Genomic DNA, 24,310 nt, shown 5'->3' with positions numbered 1-24,310 from the left:
TGTTTAAGAAAGCAGTATTACTAGGAGAGCATAAGGTGTAGTCACAGAATCTCTTATTAATGCAGGGAAATGCTACGGTCCAGGTAAACTCTCATAAGTATCTGTAAATGAGCTACCTGCCTGCGGACTGTTTCCCTACATGTTGGCCAGTTATTCCACTGCCCATGCGTATTTAATATTTATCAAGTGATAGTCCCTTCCAGTCAAGGACTGCAAAGCACTTCATGAATATCAACAGTCACACCTTACAATACCCCTCTGACGTAGGTGGAATGGGGAAGTGCTGTTACATTTACTTTACAAAAGGAAAAACTGAACAGTAAGGTTACATGTCTTAAGGTTTCACTGCAAGAAGGTTCAGAGTCAGGCATAGACTCTATCTCATTCCGTTTGTTTTATCCACCAGACAATGCTACCTCTCTAGGATCTGCACATGCAATTCCAGTGGTGCACAGAGGGGGACACAGCATTTGCATTCGGATGTACATGTATGGCAGCGTGCAAATGTTAGAGCATGTGTTCAAAAGTCAACTAAACTCATTAGGGCCCACTGGCTTTTTTAAAAAAGCTAGGGAAACAATGCAAAGACATGCAGGAATCCAAAATTAAGGATGAGATTTTTACACTTCTCAGAGTGCAGAAATTCAGCGAGATGGGTTCCTAGAGCAACTGTACTTGGCCAAATTCTAAATATGTTAATGGATTAAAGTTAACCCAATCCACAGTGATTAGGTGGAAGGGTGGAACTCTGATGGCTTGGGGACTGGTGACTGAATATAGAACACTTCATCTCAGTAGCTGCTGTGGGAGCCATAACCAAGTTTTCCAGGTCAAATTCTGCTGTTGTAACAATGCCAATCTACAGTACCCCAGTGCAGTGGTTTTCAAACTTTTTTTCTGGCGACCCAGTTGAAGAAAATTGTTGATGTCCATGACCCAACGGAGCTGGGAATGAGGGGTTTAGGGTGTGGGAGGGGGCTCTGGGCTGGGGCAGGGAGTTGGGGTGCAGGAGGGCGTCAGGGCTCTGGGCTGAGGATGCAGGCTCTGGGGTGGGGCTGAGGATGAGGGGTTTGAGGTACAGGAGGGGGCTCTGGGTTTTGGGGGGGCAGGGGTTGGGGTGTGGACTTACCTCCGGCGGTTCCCGGTCAGCGGTGCAGTAGGGGTGCTAAGGCAGGCTTCCTGCCTGTCCTGGCACTGCGGACCACGCTGCGCCCTGGAAGCGGCCAGCAGCAGGTCCGGCTCCTGGGCGGAGGCGCACAAGTAGCTCCGTGCAGCTCTTGCCCCAGATCCCATGGGCCGGTATCTGGCCAATGGGAGTGCAGAGTGGGTGCTCGGGGTGGGGGCAGCACATGGAGCCCCGTGGCCCCCCTGCCTAGGAGCTGGACCTGCTGCTGGCTGCTTCCGGGGTGCAGCGCGGTGTCTGAACAGGTATGGACTAACCTGCCTTAGCCAGGCAGCACGGCCGCTGGGACTTTTAACGGCCCGGTCAGTGGTGCTGACCAGAGTCGCCGTGACCTGGTGCTGACCAGAGTCGCCGTGACCCAGTGCTTTACCTTCCGCGACCCAATAGTGGGGTCGCGACCCGAAGTTTGAATACCACTGCCCTAGAGTATTCACTGGGCTCCTGCCTCCTCTGTGTGTAAAAGTTCAACCTTAAAGCTGCATTAATTTTTAATAGCTTATTGCAGGTGAGGGTTTTGCTAAAATAAAACACCAATTCATACTTGTAACATGCTTTACTGTAATTTGTGATTATAAATCTGCTGTTTCCAATAAAACATGATTAAATAAGCAAAAAATAAGTTAATTCACAATACACTTAGAGTATTTCACATGGCTTGAATGACTAGCAGGTTACAATAGGAGTTCATTTAAGACTTTAAAATAATATGCATAAAATATATTCACCCCCTATTTATCAAACATAGCAAGATTCAATGTGCCCAACAACCTACACGAATGCATTTTTGGTTACGGTCCCCTTGTACACAAGACCAGTGGAATGCTAGGGCAATTATATATTTTACAAGAGCACTAAGCAAGCCAGACATACAATACGTGCCCGAAGCTGCCTTGGAAGTATGAGCTTTTAGTGTAAGAATCAATACATCAAACTACAAATGAAAAGCGACAGCATGCTTGCTAAAGTACACGTGTAGTACATTTAGTAGGACCAAGCCGCCACGTCACTGAGCCTTCCTTCAGTTTCAAACAACAAACATGTTTTCAACTAAATATAGTGCAAATCAAATATTCAGGAGCAAAAAGACAGACTCTGCCATTATACACACACACTTTTATGGTCTATTGTAATTCTTCCCCCACCAACCAGCACACACGACTGGGCAGCTGCACTTAGGTTTTGATATTGAAAGGTGCACGACGCAGCGAGTGTAGCGCCACCAGGCAACAGCCACGAAGCAATGCGCCGATGTTATAGATCGGATCCGTTCCACCTCGCTGAGTGCTGAATGCCCACATTACTGTTGGTACAATGGGGGCTGCTACAGCCAAAAGATCAACAAGGAAACTGCTGCTCCAGTACCTTTTCGTGATGCCTGCCTGGGAGACAGTAATGACATTTCTGAATGTTTCATCATGAGAGGCTGTAAAGTCAAGTTCCTTCATAACACGGTTTTCACTAACGCTCCAATCCTCCTTGCTACCTGGAGACTCCATGGGAGACAAAAGGATGGCAGAGTTTGGATCACTTGGATTTAAGTCCAGTAGCAAAGCAGATTCACTGAAGCATCCAGCAGGAAATCCATCCAATCCCTTTAAGGCAGCAAATGGGCTCATGGAACTGATACGTTGTGTTCTGATTATGTTCTGAACGAGCTGCTCCACATCCGGGCTGTATGGCACCACATCAGTCTGAATGGCCTGTTCCGTCGTCATGCTATTGTCGCTCTCCTCCTCCGCCTGTGAGGATGTTAGTTTTTCAGCACAGACCCTTTCAAGTGCATTTTGGTTTAGGGCAGCAGGCCCAGCACTGGAAGTGAAGAGGGCTGGATCACCAGATTCAGGTGCAGCGGCCAGAATAATTTCTTCAAAAAAGTCAGTCCCATTAGCCATATCATCATTGAGCAACAGCCTGCTGTCCTCCATGGTTTGGTCCTCCATAACTAGGCTGCCCACCATTTTGGAATATATTGTACTTGGACCTAAAGACTTACCAGGTGACTCACATGTATACTCTATACACTGCTCATCCCTTAGAGAGCCACTCTGAGCCACCTCCATGCTCTGAAGCAAGGACTCCAGTTTCTTGTTTTGGATATTTATGTCTATGAAATACTTCTGAATCCCTTTGTCTTTCTCAGCCAAGCTGTTTTTCATGGTTTCAATAACCTGCTTAAGTTGTTTGATCTCCTTTCTTGCTTCTTTCAAGGCCAACTGTGCTTCCACTCGATGACACTCCTCTTCAATCCAGTCTTCCCTCATGCGAGCCAGCTGCGACTTGAGCTCTTCTATTTCTGTTTCCCTGTAGCAAAAGCAAAATCAAAATCACTGTAAAACTTCTGTTCTTTGGTCAATTAAAGCATTCAGAGAAGTTCCATTACATAGGGATGGTGAGGATGTAAAGATGCTGCAAAAAGTTGGACCAATACCCCTATGCACATAATACAGTTTCACAGTGGACTGGCAGAGGTATAACATGAGTACAATGGATGGCAAGGTAAGTTGGTCCACTGCTAAGCAGATTCACTGACCTAACCACACGTCAGGCCTACACAGCAAGTTCCAGAGGCAGCATGAGAGAAGTGATCTATGCCACACCTTTGTTTGTATGCCACCCCCTGCACAGTCCCTCTGTGCAAAGGTACCATGATTTAGACCCAAACCATAAACCTCTCAATTAAAGAAATATCTCTTGTTGTGTAATGTAAGTGGTTGCTCTTCTGCAGAACATCACTACATAGTACTATTGTGAGTAAAACAAACCAAAACACAACCAGACAGGATCTCCTGTCAAAGAGTTTTTGCTGTCGAGAGGGTGGGAGGGAGAGACTTTTTCTGTTACAAAGAGGTTTAGAACAAGACAAGATATTGTGCAGTAACTTCTCACATTTGCAGAAATACACTCTTTGGGCATGACTGAAGTTGACAACTGATTGAGCCACTTGCAAAGTTAGTCCCTGAAAACACAGTTACAAGTCTGAAGGCATCAACAGTTGCATGTGCAAAAGTTATTGGTGCAATATCAGACTGATTTAAAAAATATCCCTTCAAAATATTTATAAAGCAGTCCAGGCTCAAAGGAGATCCCTGATTCCTTTCCAAAAGTTAACTATACTGTATGCATTCATGGAACGGGTTATGAAACCTGCAATGTCTGTAAACAATTTAATTTAATCAGATACAGACAAATTCTAAGCTCCTTAGTCAAAACTCACTGCAGTCAAGAAGGGAGTAGGAACTTCAGGATTTTTTCCCTAGCGGAAACTGCTGAATAAATCTCATCTCTCCCTAAATTATTTTTCTGGGAGACGATGTACCTTTCTTGAAGTCTGCTCTCAGATTCCTTCAGTTTTGTTTTTAGATGTCTCACTGTAACTTCTTTCTGCTGCAGTGGGGTCAAATACTGCTCTGGATGTGGTGCTTTAATGCCATGATTCTCCCCACAAGAAGTATATCTCACCGACCGTCTGAAACAAAAATACCCAGTGTTATTCCTGCAACTCTTTACCTTCCTAAGAGAGGAGGGATTCTACACCAAACCTGACTGGCACAAAGTTGATTTTACAGTGGACTCAATTTGGGTATCTCACAGTAAACATTAGTGACTTAGTATGGTAAATCATAGTGCTTGAGGCATTTGCCAGTGACTTCAATAAGAATTTTGCTATTTACTGTACTTGGATTCAGTGCGATTATACCAGACTAGACTTGACTTTCAAATACCCAGACATTCTCTAACTTAAAATAGGGTAAAGCTTTCTACAAGTGTACAGTAAGGTCACCGGCAGAGATGTCTGACACTAATATAGACAAGGCAGCGTACTATGATGTTGTTAGGAATTCAGCAGGAAGCAGACTGTTAATTGAGTAGAGTGTATTAGTTGAAAAGATATTACAATAGCTACAGCTTGTGGATGAGTTACTAGGAGGAAGCCAGTTCAGACTGTGTGTGTGGCTATGTGTACTTGCACACCCTGAAGGCTACATCACAAAATGGACTTAGAGTTGCACTGTCTAATGTTTACACGCCCTGCCACCTCGTGGCATCCACAGCCCCAAGTTAGGCTCCCTATACCATGCATGGGGAGAGTTTGATGCCTAAGAGCCACTTCAGTTAGACAATAGGAAATGCAGAGGGAGAGGGATGGGGCCTAAAAGGGAGTTAGATGCCTAGGTCTGGGCCAAAGAGAGGCACTGGTCTTTGCTCAGGTTTCACAGGTGCGAACCCTCTCCTTGAGTTAGGTGCCTAAACCCTTTCTTGTAAAAAAAACAATGGTGGTGTCTTTGCAACCTTTAGCCCTGTGGTAAGAGCACTCAACCAGAATGAGAGACCCTCAGATTCAAATCCCCCCCCCCCCTCTGCCTGAGGAGGAGCACGGGTTTGAACTTGGGTCTCCCACCTCTCAGGGGAGTGCCCTAATCACTGGGTTATGGAGTCACTCATGCTCTGGCCCAATGGATTTATTTAAATAACAAGACAGACTGAGAAACCCACCCCAGAATATCCCATAACACAACATTAGGCATTGCGTCTCTAAGTCTATTTTGTGATCTAGCCTTCAGTCTGCACATGTACGCATAACCACACACACAGTCTGAACTGGCTTCCTCCTAGTAACTCATCCACAAGCTGTAGCTATTGTAATATCTTTTCAACTAATACACTCTACTCAATTAACAGTCTTGAGAACATGACCTATGAAGGAAGGCTGAAAGAATTGGGTTTGTTTAGTTTGGAAAAGAGAAGACTGAGAGGGGACATGATAGCAGTTTTCAGGTATCTAAAAGGGTGTCATAAGGAGGAGGGAGAAAACTTGTTCACCTTAGCCTCTAAGGATAGAACAAGAAGCAATGGGCTTAAACTGCAGCAAGGGAGGTCTAGTTTGGACATTAGGAAAAAGTTCCTAACTGTCAGGGTGGTTAAACACTGGAATAAATTGCCTAGGGAGGTTGTGGAATCTCCATCTCTGGAGATATTTAAGAGTAGGTTAGATAAATGTCTATCAGGGATGGTCTAGACAGTATTTGGTCCTGCCATTCGGGCAGGGGACTGGACTCGATGACCTCTCGAGGTCCCTTCCAGTCCTTGAATCTATGAATCTATAAAGTAACTCATCCACTAGGATATTGTAATATCCTTTCAACTAATGCCATCTACCAGATTGGGCTCTGCAGGAGAGAGAGGTGGGGGAACACTAAGTTTGAGGGTCGTGCTGGGGCTTAGGGTGATCTAGGTGCCCAGGCAGCAGGACTTACATGGCCGTGCACCTGCCCAGTGGGAGAAATGAAGGCTCCTAGGGGACTTTAATGAGCAGAAACGTAAGTGCTGGGGGAATGCAAGTGTCTACAGGCAGCAGCCGAACAGGCATGTTTCAAGATCTAATTTTGAATTTAGCCACTTAAAGTGTCAGTCAGGTACCTAAATCCCTTTGTGGATCTAGCCTTGAGTAGACATTAACTTCTGCATCCACTCCACACTCAACTTCCTCTTTAGTCAATGGGAGTTGTGTGTGTGAAGCAAGAGCAAAGAGCACTAAACCATGTACTACTACATGAAAGCATCAAACTTGGATGTGAAATCTGGCTGATACAGCCCTTAGGCTAGTGGAGACCATATCTCTTGTGACATTGAGGTGATCAAGTTTCCATGGTGGCAAGAAAGTAGGATGGAGTGCGTTCCTGACTAACCCTTTACCAATACCACAGTCCCTGCCTGTAAATCTACACAGTGGCACTGAGGTGCAAGATGTTTTATTCTCCAGTCCAGAGGACTGATCCCACAGTACAGAATGGTGAGGATAAGATAACAGAATTAAAACTGGGAGAAAGGAACAAGCACTTGCCTCATAACTGGGCTGCTATCACTTCCCTTGTATGAACCTGAGTTACTGCTACTGGCTGAAGAAGCCCCATAATTCTGATTGATGTTAACAGGACTCAGCTGATTTCTGCACAATACTGACAATAGGTCCTTCTCACGAGAAGTAGGCGGACTGGCTCCAGACTTGTATGATGAAGATCCATTATTCCGTCCATGAGGGCCACGACTGAAGGCAAACCAAAATGAGTAAGGTTTGTTGGGTTATACTGCACTATGCAACTCACAACATGTCCTGCTATAAGGTCACCCCATGATGCTCTATAAAATAAATCAGAGCAGCTGGGGAGTAGAAGGTCTGAGAGGGGGAGGGATAGCTCAGTGGTTTGAGCATTGGCCTGCTTAAACCCAGGGTTGTGAGTTCAGTCCTTGAGGGGGCCACCTAGGAATCTGAGGCAAAATCAGTATTTGGTCCTGCTAGTGAAGGCAGGGGGCTGGACTCAATGACCTTTCAGAGTCCCTTCCAGTTCTATGAGATAGGTATATCTCCATATATTTTTACTTTGGAGCTGGAGGGGTAAATTCCAGCTCGAGACATGCCCTCACTAGCTTTGATCAAGCTAGCGCATTAAAAATAGCAGCGTAGCCATGGGGATGGTTGGTGGTGGGTCGGACTAGCCTCCTGGATACGTACCTAGGATCTCAGGTAAGATTGTACCTGGAGCAGCTAGCCCATTGTCTCACCACACCTACACTGCTGTTTTTAGCACACGTACATGTACCTGAGATGAAAATCACACCTCCAGTTGCAGTTTAGACATGCCTTTAGCATCTCCAGGTACCATGTATCTTTCACTGACCATTAAGCAGTTAGTCAGAATCAGATGGTTTAGAGAAAATTACAAGATCTATCTTTCTATACTTAGGTTTCTGTTTCCACTGACTCCACCCTACTCTCCTCATTCCCACTACACCCATCTAAGTTAGCAAGCTGCACATTTAAGTTTTCTGGTCTACACTCAAGTAATTAGAAGACTGCAGTCTAATTTGGTATTTACCAAGAGACTTCCTCAGTCAGGCTTGTCGCAGGACCCCTGTCCTTGGGGGCCAATTAAGGCTTGTAGCAAGACTTCTTGATCCTTAGCAGGTGGCCTGAGAGGTCATAGTGGCCAGTAAAAAGAAGTTTTGCTTGAAGCACTGTTCCTTTGCCCTTTCGGCATAGTGTACTTCAAACTGTCACTGCCAACTATGGATGTACTTAGATATGGTCTGAACCTGACTGAGGAAATGCTGAAATAGCTCAGTACCTGGAGAGCTTCAAGACAACACAGCTGCTTCCTCCAAGTCACTCTCATACCTGTCCCTCCCCAGTCTTAATAAAACATTCTGAACTATTCACTATTTGCGCTTGAAAGCAACTCTGATCAGTGCTGGCCAATACCCAGGCATCTGGCAAGGACCTGTGACATTCTGGAAACTGTTTACAAAGTTACATTTTAGTCTGTAAACACTTCTAGCTACTTTCATGAAATGTCACTACCACTCTCCCACATGGAAGCTGTTCCTCTAAATTGTAACAAAAAGTGAAAACATATTTCCAAAGAAATGGAAAAGAAGAAATCCAGCCAGAAAATGAGAAGGATACTACACATCATTGAAAATACTACAGAACTCATGAAGCAAAAATCCTTTCCTTTTAAAACTGTCTGACCTGGTTTCCTCCCTCTTCTGAAAATGAACACTTTATATGGAACAGATGGTTGCGTGGTGGTGCTGCAAGCCAGCATGGCAGTGCTGTGGTTTGTGTGACTTCATAAGCAGCTTACAATAAAATGCAGGAGTGTGGTTATGATGTCACTGAAATGCTACAGAATTAAATGTGACACAATTAAGTCCAACTGCTCTTTTTTTTTTTTTTTTTTAATTCTTAACAGAGCAAAGGCAAACATTTTAAAACAATTAAAAGTGAAAGGAAAGGACTATTTAAATTTTCTTTGCTCACGACTATTTCTAATGTGTTGATTTATTTATTTATTTATTTTTTGCAAGCCAGAATCTGCACAGTCCCTGACTGTACCAAGAGCTGCATTTGAAGGACTGTTATCATGACTTCAGGGCAAATTAAGACTGGTGTCTCGTGTGGAATATTTAAAGCTACAACAAGAGGTCATGCTGCTAGTAAGAAATAAAGTAGGTTTAGGATTTAATCATTTAGTTATTACACTTGAGTTAAACACAAAACCCCACTGTTGCAGCAGCTACCTACTCTCCTTAAATACAGCATGAACAGAGCTAAACTGCTGTTTATTTGCATACCAATACCAAGACAGAGCTCAGATTCTTGTTCAGTTAGGCATTATGCTACCAATCCCTGCATACTGGGTATGTTATGATCATGGATGAGCTCAGGTGACTTGAAAATATGGGAATCATGCTGTCCCTCCACTCTCCCTGCCAGCTTCAGCCTTGTGATTCCACAAAGAGCAGGGATCTTGTCTTGTCAATTTCAACCCTCCCTGACTGCTCAAAGACTGGAAACAGCAGGGATTGTGTAGACACAGCACAATGTGCATATGTCTAGAGCCCTGCAAATCTGCAGATATCCATAGACCATGTTTGCAGACTGCGGATTGGATGTGGATACAAATTTTGTCTAGGTTTGTATCTGACATGTGACGTGGAGGCAACTTACAGAAATATTTCATCAAAGGCATTTTTAATACATACCTTTCAAGACCAGGTATTTTATACATATTAATACAAAGGAGTGGAACTTGATATTTAGCAACAGGAATTAAAGACACAAGCATCAACATCTTTCCTTCAACAAATGATGTTATGATGACCCTGCAAGGCATGTGGTGAGCTGACAATTTGTCAAAGCAGGAAAACAAAGTGATGTGACCAGAAGGTTAAGGTCAATTGGTTGGAATGGTTACACTTAACTAAGCACACACCCAGCTGTTTCCCCTTCTTTCTATGTTAAACATTTTTTTTTTATGTAGCTGACAGGATCTCAAAGGTATGTCATTAATGAACAGAACTGTTGTTGGTCACATGATCCTACTGTATCACAGTTTATATTCTCCAAATACATCACATTTGTTCTCTCCTAGATCACAGATTCTAATCAACATCAGTACTATCAGAGAACACACTGTAGTCCAAATTGTTTTAAAAGGTATAACAGTGGTGGATAAGCCTGGCCTTCCACTAAGCAACACTCATAGTATAAGATAAATTGCATTGCTTACTTGCGAGAAAAAGAGGCTCTTTTGCTCCCACCAGCAGACATATGAACTTCAGGAGCTGAAATGCTGCCTGTGCTGCTTGAAGAGCTAAAATCAGCTTCACTCCCTGGAAAGGAAAAGGGAAGAGTAAAAACATGATGGAAATTCTAACTCAAGGACTGATATACTGTTTTTAAAAGTGACGATGAATCATAACCATCCTTCCCCTGCCTGTCCCATGTGAACTTTAAAAGTCAGCCTGTGTTTTCAAACACACCCTCTAGGAGAAATTGTGGATATATTCCAGACTTTCAACAGCTCCCTCAAAACAGACACTTCAACAACAATAGAACACAACAGGACATTACAACTTCTATTCTGCGTAAGTCACTTTAGAAGCAGGCTATAAACATTTGTATGGAAACACAGCTACCTGAGTGGGGCTGCTGACCATTCTTTCAAGTGCACAGTCATACTAAGCAAACAACTGCTGTTGGATTCTCCACACTTTAAACAGGAAAATATTATTTATCTGGGGGACAGGGGATCCACTTATCAGCTCATCTGTTTCTGATATCCACATACAGGCTTTAATCTGACACAGAGAAATAGTAAGGCACCTCTAAACAGTTTTACAATAATCCAATAACAATGCCTGGCTCTAGGCTGCTTCTTTGGTATTAAGCCATACTATCTGATTACTAACTTTCTATGATTTTCAGCTTTCATTTTCCAGACTCTGTTATTTAAAGGCACATGGCACCCATTTTGCTGAGCCCAGAAGTATTCACTAGGTAAGAAGCTCTTATCGCCTGAAAAATACTTGGCGATTTTTTCAGGCTTGTCAGATCCAAACCCAGTGCTGCAAACAGCCATGAAAAAAAGATGCCCATGTGCGAGCTCCATGGGAGAGGATGGAAATAAGCTTCCAACTTGCTTTAATAATAGCTTATCAGCCAGAAGAAAAATTACTATGTACATAATGTCTTTCATCGCTGGATCCCAAAGCACTTTGCAACCATTAATTAATCCCTGCAAAAACTCATCAATTATATCCAAGTTACAAATGGGTAAATGGAAGCAGGAAGAGGTGAGTCATGCAAGGTCATGTAGCAAGTCAGTGGAGGAACTGGAAGTGTGCATGTTGAACCTTCCCGTGCCAGCTTGGCAGCTACACCGGGGCGGGGAATTCAGCTCTTGAGGGGAGGAGAAAGGATGGATAAAGTAGTGGTGCACTGTCCTCCTCCACAGGAGTTCTCTACAGGAAGACAGCTTTAAATTGTGGCTTAGGCTCAAAGGAAACCTGATGGTTGAGGCTTCTCTGGGGGATATGCTGAATCAATTATCCCCTCGCCACATCCCCTCTCCAGCCAGCACCATCCACTTCTCTAGCTATGGTGGCTGGTTGAAAACCTCCCAGCAAGTGAGGGCTGGGGGCACAGTGTGGCTAGGCCGTTTCCACTTCCATAGCCCAGCACTGTGAGTAATGCTAGTGTTTCCTGAGGCTGAACCCTGCCCTTTATTTTTGAATCTTGGAGTTCTCAGGCTCATTAAGTCTTTCATAAAGCAAGTGGGCAGCTCAGAACATCTTCCAATGCTCCCAAGTGCTCGACACTGGAAAATTACATTGTGTCAGCACACATGTTAGCTGACATGATATTAAACAGGCTGCTGCACTTGACATGGACCGGTCTGTTTAACATCGTGTCAGCTGGTTGGGGCTGTAGCAGACTTAGGTTCCCAATGGCCACGGTTCGCCGCTCCAGGCCAATGGGGGCGGTGGGAAGCGGCGGCCAGTATGTCCCTCAGCCCGCGCCGCTTCCTGCAGCTCCCATTGGCCTGGAGCGGTGAACCGCGGCCACTGGGAGCTGCGATCGGCCGAACCTGCGGACGCAGCAGGTAAACAAACCGGCCCAACCCACCAGGGGCTTTCCCTGAACAAGCGGCGGCCCTAGTTTGAGAACCACTGGTGTAGAGGACATGGTGGGCCACAGCAGGGACATAGCTGCAGCAGGCAGCAATGTAGCAATCGGGCAGTCTGGGGAGACAGCTGTTGCTTGGACTTAGACAAGCCCACTGGGTGCCTCTCTAGCCTCTGGAGCAGCACAGGAAGGGAAGGCGCAATGGTGGCTTGCTACCCTCACACTCCTGTGCTGCAAGTTCTGGCCTCTGCCTCTAATATGCACAGCACAGACCCTCACACCTCTGTCTGATAAGTCTATGAACTCATTTTGTTGACCTCAAAACACAAATTTACAGCCCAATTCTTAAAAAGTGATTCTAGAAAAATGGCATCATGAGGCTCCAGTTCTATTGCCGCTAACTGGTTCCATATCAAATACACTCAGTTTACATGTAATAAGATGTTTTTTCTAACTGCCATCTCTGCAAACACAACCAGTAATACAGATTTCACAAGCCAAATTAGAGCCTCAACAACTTGCTCAGCTTAACCACACAGAAAAAAAATGGAAAGGTGGAGGATTGTGGAGAGGAAAAACAACACTGCTTTCTTGTACTTAAGTGTTTACAGACTGTATCCACCTACATATGCCACTGAGTCCATCCTTGGGGATGCAAAGTAACTAAAAATGGGATATAATGCCTAAAGCAACAATAGAGTTTTCCCTATAAACAAAACATTCCTGTATTCCATTCCTATATAATATATAGAATCATTTTGTTTTAAATATTCAGGAGATAACATCTATATATATAAATTACAAATATAAGTTTACAAACAAGACTAGGGCAGGTAAACACATTATGAATATTCCATACCTATACTATGCTCCGGCCCCAAACAGGAAGTCAGTGGCTTTCTAAAGTGAAGTAAAGTATTGGCTTTTATGCAGACAGAGACAGCCTTAGACGAGGGAAGTCTATGATTAAGTAGACCACATCATAATCAGATCTTGTTATTGAGAGTATTCCAAGGAAGCAAAGCTTAATAATACCCTCCTTCTGAACCGATTCACTTGGAGTAAAGTACTGTGAAGGGCTGCCAAACCAGGCATTGTAGATAAGGCTAAGCAGATACTGAAAATGTAACCATCTCCAATTCTGGGATCTCTAAAAGAGAACTGTACTAAACTTGGGGCTGGGGCTGTTTCCACTGATCAAGAATTCTATGGCCTCAATTCTGCAGACACTTATGTCCATGCTTAACTTTGATCATGTGTATTTACAGGATCTTTCACAGCTTCTTTTATATTAAAGGTATCAAACTTGCTGGTGCTTCTAAGCATGACAGACTCAACATTCAGGCTAGAACTCTCTGTAACCCAAGCTCACTCATGCCATTGAGACTTTAAAAAAAATATTTCTCCACTTGTCATGCATCTTTGCCTAAAGCAATAAGGCCACTATGTGTTCAAGCACAGCCATTAATATGCACTTACCCCGGTGACCTCGGTAGATAGGTAAGTATTCCAGCTGACAGAGGTGAGAACAGAACAAAAGGTGAAGTGACTTGCCAAGGCTCAAAGCAACTCAATGGTAGAGCTAGGATTAGTACTCAGGCTCTCCTAATTCCCAAGCCTGTGCCCATTTGCCAGGCTACACTGCTTTGGGAGTATTTATAAGAGTCTATGATACACTTTTGTTGTTGCAACAATTTTGGCTCACAGATCTGAACAGCAAAATGGCCTCAAAAGCCACACTAAATGTGGAAGCAGTTTAAATCTCTCAAGTATTATATGTTCTTCTGTCCTCATAGCATTAGACTTACCCTGAGGTTTCTTTATTTTAGATGACAGAGTCACCTCTTTTTTTTTTTAACTGTAAAACAAGTCAAATGCTGCATACATCACACATTTCTCATTTGAAATTCATTCAAAAACATATTTTTCCCCATGCCCTAGCCACTGATGAATCTGATCACCTGCTTACATACTGGCTGCCAATGGACAGCATAGCATGCTCTTATACAACATTTGTGCCACATATACCCCACAGGATGCTGGAAAGTCCATTGCTATGGTTTCCAACTGCCTAGCAAAGGGCTCCCAAGTAGCAGCATGTGGAGCAGTGCACAGCCCCAGTGCACAGGGAATCACAGTGCTTTACAACAGACGGTGGTCTGCAATAGTATGGTATAATTGTGGCCAACAAATTACTAAGAAGTTTTCCAAAATTTGTTTTTAATACACCAAATAGTGATAGTTTTATGTCTTGACTGACTCTATAAGAAGTAATGTCTAGAGGGCTGGAAGTCAAATTTGTGTTCTAATCTGGGCTCTACCAGTGACTGGCTGGGTGGCTTTGGATAAGTTACTTAGGCCTGATTTTCCAACATGCCTCATCACAAATACAGCACAAATTGTGTCACCAATTGTACCTCCTGGTCAGTATTGCCTCTAACTGGCAATTGTATGCATTTACCCAACCTGTGCATTCAACTATGGTAATTACACATGCAGTTTTGTGCACAGGCAGTTTAGAAAAGTCACACCTTTAACTTCTGCATCTCAGTTTCCCAAGATGTAAAACTAAGATAATGCCACCAACCTAATACAGTGCTTTGAACATATAATGCATATAGCACTTACTCAGTCAAGTATCAGGGGGTAGCCGTGTTAGTCTGTGAGGTTTTTACTCACGAAAGCTTATGCCCAAATACATCTGTTAGTCTTTAAGGTGCCACCAGACTCCTTGTTGTTTTTATATCACTTACTGCTCATTACACCTATATTAGGTTCTCCTATAGTGTCCACCATCATACTATCTAAGCACTGGAATATATAAAACACAGAACAATGTATGTAATATGAATAAATGCACATTATGTATAGGTAGAAGTAATTTACATATAACATATATACAGAAATTATACATATGGTATACAGAGTAGAGTAACCTACTCTATTGTGCCTAGGTATTATCCATCATCCAGGTACTGTATACTGTCTGTACTCCTGATCTTAGGTACATTAGTGGTCTTAAAGATGTAGCTGGAGCTTGAATTTTTAATCTCTTTGTTTTTGTAAATCCAGATTGATGCTTGATGCTTCCTGTTTGTTGTTTTATGGTTCATTTTCCTGTTTAAATGATTAATATTAAACACAGAAGGAATAGTTCAAACAAGATTTGCAGCAGGAACTGTGACACCTGATCTATGGGATCGGATTCTTCAAGGCCAGTATCGCAAGCGTGGACCTATTACAATTTAACCACCTTTTGTATGTTATTCTTATCACTCCTTCAAGCTGAGATGTAGCTGGGAATATGTATAATCCACACAACTCATTCATGTTGTGGCTCCATAATACTGAATGCATCACAAACCTTGATGCTGGGTTTTTCTTACAATCATAAAATATAACAGTGCAATAGATAAAACAATACTGACAAAAAAGGCAGGTTGACTTTAAGATGCAAAGCCCTTAATTCTTTGATCTTACCTGCCTTAATAAAGCATCCAGCTCTAGTATCAATAAAAGGGCCCCAAAACGAAATGCAGTAAATAATTAATTAAATGAAACAGTCTCTCGGCAGATAGCTTTATTTAAAGTCCCCAAGGGAGGAGATAGGGCCTGATTGTATAAAAAGGTCCAGTGAAACCATTAGAAGCAGCTATAGTAGGGAAGAGAGTGTAATTACAGTGGATGCTGCTGGAAGGATTTGGATGTAAAGTTTCAGTAGAATTTATCTTGAAACCTTTTATCTCATAGCTAAATCTGTAATTCTGAGAGCTAATTTTTCACAACAAAGAGTATGTTACTGGTAAATACAAACACAGCGCCTCTTCTACCTAATCTAGCACTGGGCTGCTCTGAGTGTCTCTGCAAACACAGGGTTGTGCAAAAATCCATTCACTCAATCCAGAAAGGAACACTGTATCATTAAGATGTAGGGGTGATGGAACATGGGCTCGGGAGAGGTGAGGCCTCTGTCCAAAGCCTCAGGTTTCTTTTAGGTAACCCCCTGAAAAATTATTGGCATCTAGGCCAGGCAATGAGAGAATGTACTTTCTTGCCAGTGTATATAGTTATCACTAATCTGGACAATTAACAACTCTGTTTGCATATCTCAGATTGAATACAGAGCACTACCTGTGTATGCTGTAAAACTACTATGTGCTATTAATCAATCATATTCCTTCCTGCAACCAGTAGTCACTAGAAACCTAATTGCTGGTATCTTCTGAGTGCGTGAAGTATACTGTACAGTCAGAACTAGGATTTGAGCTTCTGTTTTTCTTAACTGTTGTTTTAATTCATGGATTTGCAGAGCGTCCACAAGCAGATGTTAAACCAGGCAAACATTATTTCAAATGGATGATTTTTAATTCTATTTAGTATATACTGAAAGGGTCCCTCACCTGGAATTCTACATGCCCCAAATATTTTTTCTACTCCTATATACAGTTTGAACTGTGCTGACAATAGTTCAGCAAGAGGCCCCATGAAATTTCCCTCCTTAGCCTGGGATAAAATCTTTGTCCCAAGGGAGCATTTGCTCCCCAGGCAGAAATAATTTCGGGAATCTTCTTGTTTAAACAAACAAAACTACTCTCATAGGCACAGAGAACGAGGGATGCAGCCTCAGTTGGCCAACAAACATTTTAAGTGCTCTTCACAAGAAATGTTCAGACTCGGCATCTGAAAAAATATGCTGAGAATATTGCTAATAATACAGCATGGGGCTCAACTTGTACTTGGATATTTTGGAAGATACCTTACACTTAGTGCAATTCGCTCTGGCAGGGATGATTTCACAGCACACAGAAAGGGAGCTCCATCTGAGACTGGGAAGTCATTCCAACCCTCCATTCAGTTTGGTCACAGAATTTTAACAAGGGGCTTCTGGAGGCCCCTCCTGCACATCTTTGAGCCTGGCTCTGATAATTAAAGGGAAGACAAGCTGATGTTGGGTTAATGTCATTTAGGTGTTCAGGAACAAATGTACAGTACACACACAATACTTACAAACACATGCAAACCTTTTTATGTTGAAAGCTTTTAAACAAATCACCTCTAATATGAATCAGATGTTTTTAATTACAATATACATAAAAAAATTAACTCAGTTTGACATGTTTTCCTCTAGCAAACAGAAAAACATTGGAATGAGAAATCTATATGGGAAGCAACTAAACTAAATAAATCTACAGTTCCAAGGACAAAGAGCAAGATGTTTTTCATAATCTCATCTAATATTTACTGACTATGAACACACATACTGAAAGCATTAAAAAAAAGCCAATTTTGTTATTCAGATGTCACTTATTGAAACAACAAAGCTGTCAATAAGTTGACAATCTTATTTTCAGTCTAATGAAGTCAAGGCAGTTTCTAGATAAAAAGCAATACATCATGGGTTACTACTGCTATCACATCTTAATTTTTTCTCAATAGAGTATCATTAACAAATAATAATTACAAAGACACCAAGACTGTGCGTTTCAGCATATTAATACTTGAGGGTTTACAGTCAGGACCTTTTTGGGGGGGGGGGGGTCAGTCAGGGCTGGCTCCAGGCACCCAAGCACATGCTTGGGGTGGCACCTGGTAAGGGGCGGCGGGGGGAGCGCGGCGCGGCATTCCGCGGGGGGGGGGCGCTCCAGCGGCGCGGCGCTTGGCGGGGCGGGCGGGCGGCACTCTGGGGGGAGTTCCGGGGGCGCTCGGCGGGGGGCGGGCTCCGGCGGCGTGGCGCTCGGTGGGGGGGGCAGCGCGGGGCTCGGCGCTCGGGGGGGGGGTTCCGGCGGGGGGGGTGGGCTCCGGCGCGCGGCGCTCGGCGGGGGGGGCGGCGCGGGGCTGGGGGGGGGTGTCCGGCGGCGCTCGGCGCGGGGGGGGGGGAGCGGGCTGCGGCGCTCGGCGGCGGGGCAGCGCTCGGCGCTCGGCGGGGAGGCTCGGGGGGCGGCGCTTTTTTTTGCTGCTTGGGGCAGCAAAAAAGCTAGAGCCGGCCCTGGGGTCAGTTCCACTAGGCACTATCAGAAAGCTCAATTCCTAGATTTAGAGAGTTAATATCTTATTGACTGAATTCTAAAACTGAGGAAGATAAGAACTACATTGAAATGTCCCACGCCTATAAACAAACAGTCTTAGATCTTCATAACAAGTGAAACAAATACTTCAAGGTTTGGGTTGTTTGTTTTTTTTAATAAAATCGAATCAAAATTCTTACAAAACTACAAATACAGTAAGATGCACTAAAAAATGCCGAAATGTAGCCTTAACTATTTTGTTATGCTGTATCCTAGGAGACACAGATAATAGTTACAAAACACCTGTGAAAAGTAAGACCTGAGACATAATGGACTCTATTCTCCTGTATCTGTGTTTGCAAGATTTACAGTAGCATTAAAATCATTTTCCTTATAATTTTTGCATATATTACTTATTTGCTTGATAAAAATATGAATGTTTTCCAATCTCTTTTTTTTACTGATTACGTAAAAATGAAAAGTAAATGGTGTGGAGTCTTAATTTAGTAATTTCCACTCTCTTTTTAATCTTTTCTCAATAGGCTGAGACTATGGCTCTCTCCTAAAGTTTTTCCAATTTTAACTTTTGAACAGGGGCAGTGGTATTGAGGACATTTCTTAATAACTTTAATTTGAAGATCTCAAAGTGCTTTAAAACCCTTCACTAAATCACATAACAACACTGTGAGGTGGATATTCTACTCATTTTGCAGATGGTAAACTGAGCAAGAGAGTAAGGCTTCACAAAGGTACTTAGGTGCCTAAGTCCCAGTTTTAGGTTCTACTCCAATCTACAAAACTCCCACTTAGCTGCCACCTAACCCAATAGATGCCTAAACTCACTCAGTGCCTACGTGTCTGCAGTAGAAGTTCCCTAGGCACCTCAGTTTCTGCCTCTGGGCATGTGCACTGCTGGCCCACTCAAGAAGCTCAGACATCCATCACCCACCTAAGCCCCAAAGCAATCCATGAACAGGGGGAAGATAGGCATTTGTCCACATAACTCGTGAGGGAGGCCCAATCTGGTAGACATGCTCAGAGGCCACCTACTGGATCGGGTCTCGGTTCAAAACCTGGCCAGAATAGAAGGACGAGGTGGTGGTGCCAGTGCCGCCCACTTTATAACTTTTAGCCCAGTGGTTAGAGCACTCACCTGGTATGTGGAGACCCAGGTTCAATTCCTCCTTCTGCCTGAGGGGGAGCATCGATTTAAACAGGGGTCTCCCACCTCTCAGGTGAGTGCTTGAACCACTGAGCTATGCAATATTCGGATGTGGGGCTCCCTCAGTCTTCCCTGTTGAAGCTGTTCTATTGTGTATAAATACTTAAAGAGGAACTGGGACAGAGATAGAGTGAGCATGACTCACTAAACTGGTGATTAGGGCACCTCCATGGGAGGTGAGATACCCAGGATCAGGTCTCCATGTTCCAATGACTGTAATTATTTATCCAAAGTGGAACAACTTCAACAGGAGACATTGCGGGACCCTCACACCAGAATATCCCATAGCTCAGTGGATTGAGCACTCACCAGACAGGTAGGAGTCCCCTGTTCAAATCATTTTCCCCCCTCAGGCAGAGGGGGAAATTGAACCTGTGTCTCCCACATCCCAGGTGAGTGCTCTAACCACTGGGCGACAAGTTATAAAATGGGCACTAGCGTCCACCTCCTACTCCATTCTTACAAGGCACCTAACTCCTCACAAGAAATGACTTCAGTGTCTAAGCCCTCTGACTCCAGGAGAGGGGTTCCCAGTAGCCCAGACTTAGATATCTCGTTCTATGAGGGGACAGGGCTTAAGACATATCCCTCTCGTCATAATCTCCTATTGGCTAGTTAGATGGATCCCTGCCTTGAGTGCTGGCCCTGTCAACACTGGTTCTCCACTTGCGAGGTAACTCCCTTCTCTTCATTTGTCATTATATAATGCCTGCATCTGTAATTTTCACTCCATGCATCTGAAGAAGTGAGGTTTTTTACCCACGAAAGCTTATCCCCAAATAAACCTGTTAGTCTTTAAGGTGCCACCAGACTCCTTGTTGTTTTTATAAACAGAGGGTATTTAATTATTAACAGTGCAGCATTAAACCAGGGTTAGGTATTGAGAGAGAAAGTATGAAGGATCTGTACTGGGCCAACACTGTCTAGTCATTCCAATAAATTATTAATAAACAGATTATTAATAAACAAATAATTAATAAACAGAAACTGTAAATTGATGAAGTTTGCAGATGCTACCAAATTTGGGGGCAGTTTGTCAACACAACTGGGACCAAAGAAGATTGCAAAACAATCTTGGGAATTTAGATATTAGGTAGAAATTATCCAGATGGGATTTAATTTGGATTTGAAAGAGTGAGAAAGAAATCATAGCTGGAAGAACAAAGCTGGACAACACTGACTGGAAAGTAACATGGAGCAGGATTTGGGATGGGAGCAGGGAATACAGAGGAAACACATTAGTTGATCAATGGTATAATGCTTGTTCCAAGAGTTTTCATAGAATATCAGGGTTGGAAGGGACCTCAAGCGGTCATCTAGTCCAACCCCCTGCTCAAAGCAGGACCAATCCCCAATTAAATCATCCCAGCCAGGGCTTTGTCAAGCCTGACCTTAAAAACCTCTAAGGAAGGAAATTCCACCACCTCCCTAGGTAACCCATTCCAGTGCTTCACCACCCTCCTAGTGAAAAAGTTTTTCCTAATATCCAACCTAAACCTCCCCCACTGCAACTTGAGACCATTACTCCTTGTTCTGTCATCTGCTACCACTGAGAACAGTCTAGATCCATCCTCTTTGGAACCCCCTTTCAGGTAGTTGAAAGCAGCTATCAAATCCCCCCTCATTCTTCTCTTCTGCAGACTAAATAATTCCAGTTCCCTCAGACTTTCCTCATAAGTCATGTGCTCCAGCCCCCTAATCATTTTTGTTGCCCTCTGCTGGACTCTTTCCAATTTTTCCACATCCTTCTTATAGTGTAGGGCCCAAAACTGTATATAGTACCCCAGATGAGGCCTCACCAATGTCGAATAGAGGGGAATGATCATGTCCCTTGATCTGCTGGCAATGCGCCTACTTATATAGCCAAAAGGGCACACTGTTGACTCATATCCAGCTTCTCGTCCACTGTAACCCCTAGGTCCTTTTCTGCAGAACTGCTGCCTACCCACTCAGTCCCTAGTCTGTAGCAGTGCATGGGATTCTTTTGTCCTAAATGTAGGACTCTGCACTTGTCCTTGTTGAACCTCATCAGATTTCTTTTGGCCCAATCCTCTAATTTGTCTAAGTCCCTAGGTCCCTCTGTATCCTATCCCTACCCCCCAGGATATCTACCACTCCTCCCAGTTTAGTGTCATCTGCAAACTTGCTGAGGGTGCAATCCACGCCATCCTCGAGATCATTAATGAAGATATTGAACAAAACCAGCCCCAGGACCGACCCTTGGGGCACTCCGCTTGATACCAGCTGCCAACTAGACATGGAGCCATTGATCACTACCCCTTGAGCCCAATGATCTAGCCAATTTTCTATCCACCTTTTGATGGCATGAGTTAGGAAAATCAGTGTTCTAATCCTGACCCTGACAACAATTTAACCTTTTTACCACAAGTTTCCCCAAATACATATACTCAAAAAGGTACTCTGAGAATTAGTGTTCAAAATGTTACATATATAGGGCCTACTGCATGTAAGAAAAATAAGGAAGTCATTAATCAATTCTTGATTAAGCATCACTCGGAATACAATACAAACTCAGCATCCTTGTTGAAAAGGCATCAATAAACTGGAAGAAAACCAAAAGACAACAATAATAACAACAGGATTAGACAGCATGGTTTACGAAGAGAGATTAAAGGAATTTAATTTGTAAATTCTAAGCTAAAAAGAAAACGGCAACAGAGGACATGATAGCAGAAAAGTAACAAAAAATTAATGAAAAATTCAGATTGTTATGAGTGGTACTGCATGAGCAATAACTTAAAATGAAAGCTGAGTTCAGTGGGAATAAAATGGGAAAATCTTGCTGGACCAGGCCCAGAATTCTTTTAATGGAATTAGGGATTCAGCAAGCTATTTCAAACATTTGTCGAACAGACGGAGACTGTAGTTTAAAAGCACAGCACAATTACAAAAATAAATTCTCCTGAAGGAGGATTCATTATGATCTCTTTCATATGCACAGTATTTCTCTTATGAAGGCAAAACAGACTGAAGACAGGAGAAAACAGCCAGGAAAAGTAGATGGCAAAAGCATCAATTAAGTAAATATACAAACTGCAAAGCACATTCTAGGTCGACCTTTAACATATTTTAAAATAAATGCAGGCTGTGTGCAGTGCGTATGGCACCAGTTTCATTTTTTTTGGCTTAGATGTCATATTGGATTGGTGTAGAAAAAAGAGCCCTTACTGTCCATTAAAGTAGTATTTTTGCCCAAGGAAATACAGCTTTTCCCATCCTCCACCTGCCCCAATTTTTTTCCAAAACTTGAATCACACAACGATTATCTTAAAAATACCAAGAAGCATATATTGTATCTACTGTATATTGAACCACAGCTGAAATCTTTTTTTGGAAGTGGAGGGAGCCTAAAACCTATGATTTGGCCATCATTGTCTCAATGGCAGCTTAATAACATTAACAGTTCCATTCTGATCCAGGACAGTTTTATTCTTCTTGTTTAATGCTCTTGTGTAACATAGTATTCACTGGTTGGTTGGAACTAGTGAAAACCTTATATGCAGAATTAAACTTTTACTTATCCAGGCCATATCTAGTAAAATAGACTTCTGCAGACTTTTGTGCAGAAATACAAAACATTTTAAGCTTAAAGTGCACTTTGCTGTTACTTCATATTGCATGTTTGAAAAAAATATTTCTTGAACAAAGATGAAGCTAGCTATCCTATAATTGCTGCTGCAAGCTGCCTAGTGCTGATGTAGAAAATGTGATCAAAGTTTAAGTATATAAGACCAGAAGTAAAAGAATACTTTAATCTTTGACTTCCAATAGGACTTAGTTGCTTAGGTGCTTTGGACATTTTTACCCAAAGTGTTTTCAAAAGTAGCATTTATTTAGTAAAGCAAAAAAATAGCAGTGACTCTAGTTTTGCAAAGAAAACAGTTTTGGGTAAAATTCTGCTGCTGGATGCACAAGGTGGCTCTTAACTCTTATATAGTGAAAACCATTCAATATTGCTTTAAATAGTCAACTATGGAGAAAACGTGTCAGGCTGCTGGTTAATATTGTGTAACATGAATAGTTAAAGTATTTTGTAATCTTTTTCTTTTTGGTAAATAAACGTTTAAAATAAGAGACTGCAATATAAAAATGGCCATGTCAGAAAAAAAGTGTCTAAGTGACATACAAGCCTAAATGCCATTGACTTTCAATGGGAGTTAGGCTCCTAAATCACTTAGGCACTTTTGAATATTTTACCCTAAATTCCCACAGCCCAGATTTTCCAAGGTATTTAGGTGTTACTCCACTCAGATTTTCAAGGCTTAACTGATTTATGTGCCAAGTCATTTGGTACTTAGCTGCCTAAGTCACTTGGGCCCAGATCCTTTAAGGTACTTATGCATACGCATAAGGTACTCAGCATCACAAAGCCTAACCCCTAGGAGGCCTCCTGCCCAGTGCAATTTTCAGCCCTGAGCTAGGCGTCAAGGTGCCCCATATAATTAATGGGGAGACTTAGGCACCTAAGGATGGAATTTTAAGTAGTCGGCCAGCTGAATGGGGAACCATCTAAGCTAGCCAGGAGTGAAATGCCAAGGAGAGGGCTGAGAAGAAGAGAGGGATTTAGGCAGCAAAATGGCTGCCCTGGTACACTGGCAGATGAGCCAGAGATATAGGAGCCTCCCTCTGCTCAGGACCCTAACCTGTGAACTCTCTTCCTGGACTTAAGCACCTATCAGCTAGCGGCTTAAGTAACCCATGCCCTGGCAGACAAATTTGTCTTTTTGTCACCTGCTCACACTCACCTTACATTTCCCTATGGCCCTGGCTGTGTTTTATGCCGGCATTCTGCTGCTCACCTGACACAGGTGGGGACACACGGGGCTGATAGGCAACAGGTATTAGGTGTACTCTGAGCATGCCTACAGGATTGGGCCTTTCTAGCAAGACAGGCATTCCCCCGCCTAGTT

At 43.0% G+C, this 24,310-nt stretch overlaps 1 protein-coding gene across 2 annotated transcripts in view; it reads right to left on the bottom strand.

Moving 5' to 3' along the window:
- Positions 1-2,355: 2,355 nt before the first annotated feature.
- SYBU (syntabulin) overlaps positions 2,356-24,310 on the bottom strand; it is a 51,803-nt gene continuing 29,848 nt past the window's right edge. For both annotated transcript variants that reach the window (XM_065399338.1, XM_065399339.1), the window contains exons 4-7: positions 10,255-10,357; positions 7,026-7,229; positions 4,500-4,649; positions 2,356-3,484 (exon numbers count right to left, since the gene is read on the bottom strand). In XM_065399338.1, coding sequence (XP_065255410.1) covers positions 2,356-3,484; positions 4,500-4,649; positions 7,026-7,229; positions 10,255-10,357 — 1,586 coding nt within the window. The remainder of the gene's footprint in view (positions 3,485-4,499; positions 4,650-7,025; positions 7,230-10,254; positions 10,358-24,310) is intronic.

Source organism: Emys orbicularis, chromosome 2 (genome assembly GCF_028017835.1).
Source record: "Emys orbicularis isolate rEmyOrb1 chromosome 2, rEmyOrb1.hap1, whole genome shotgun sequence".
NCBI classification, from domain to species: Eukaryota; Metazoa; Chordata; order Testudines; family Emydidae; genus Emys; species Emys orbicularis.
Note: the sequence above shows the minus strand (reverse complement) of the source record. Positions and strands in the feature narration are given on the sequence as shown.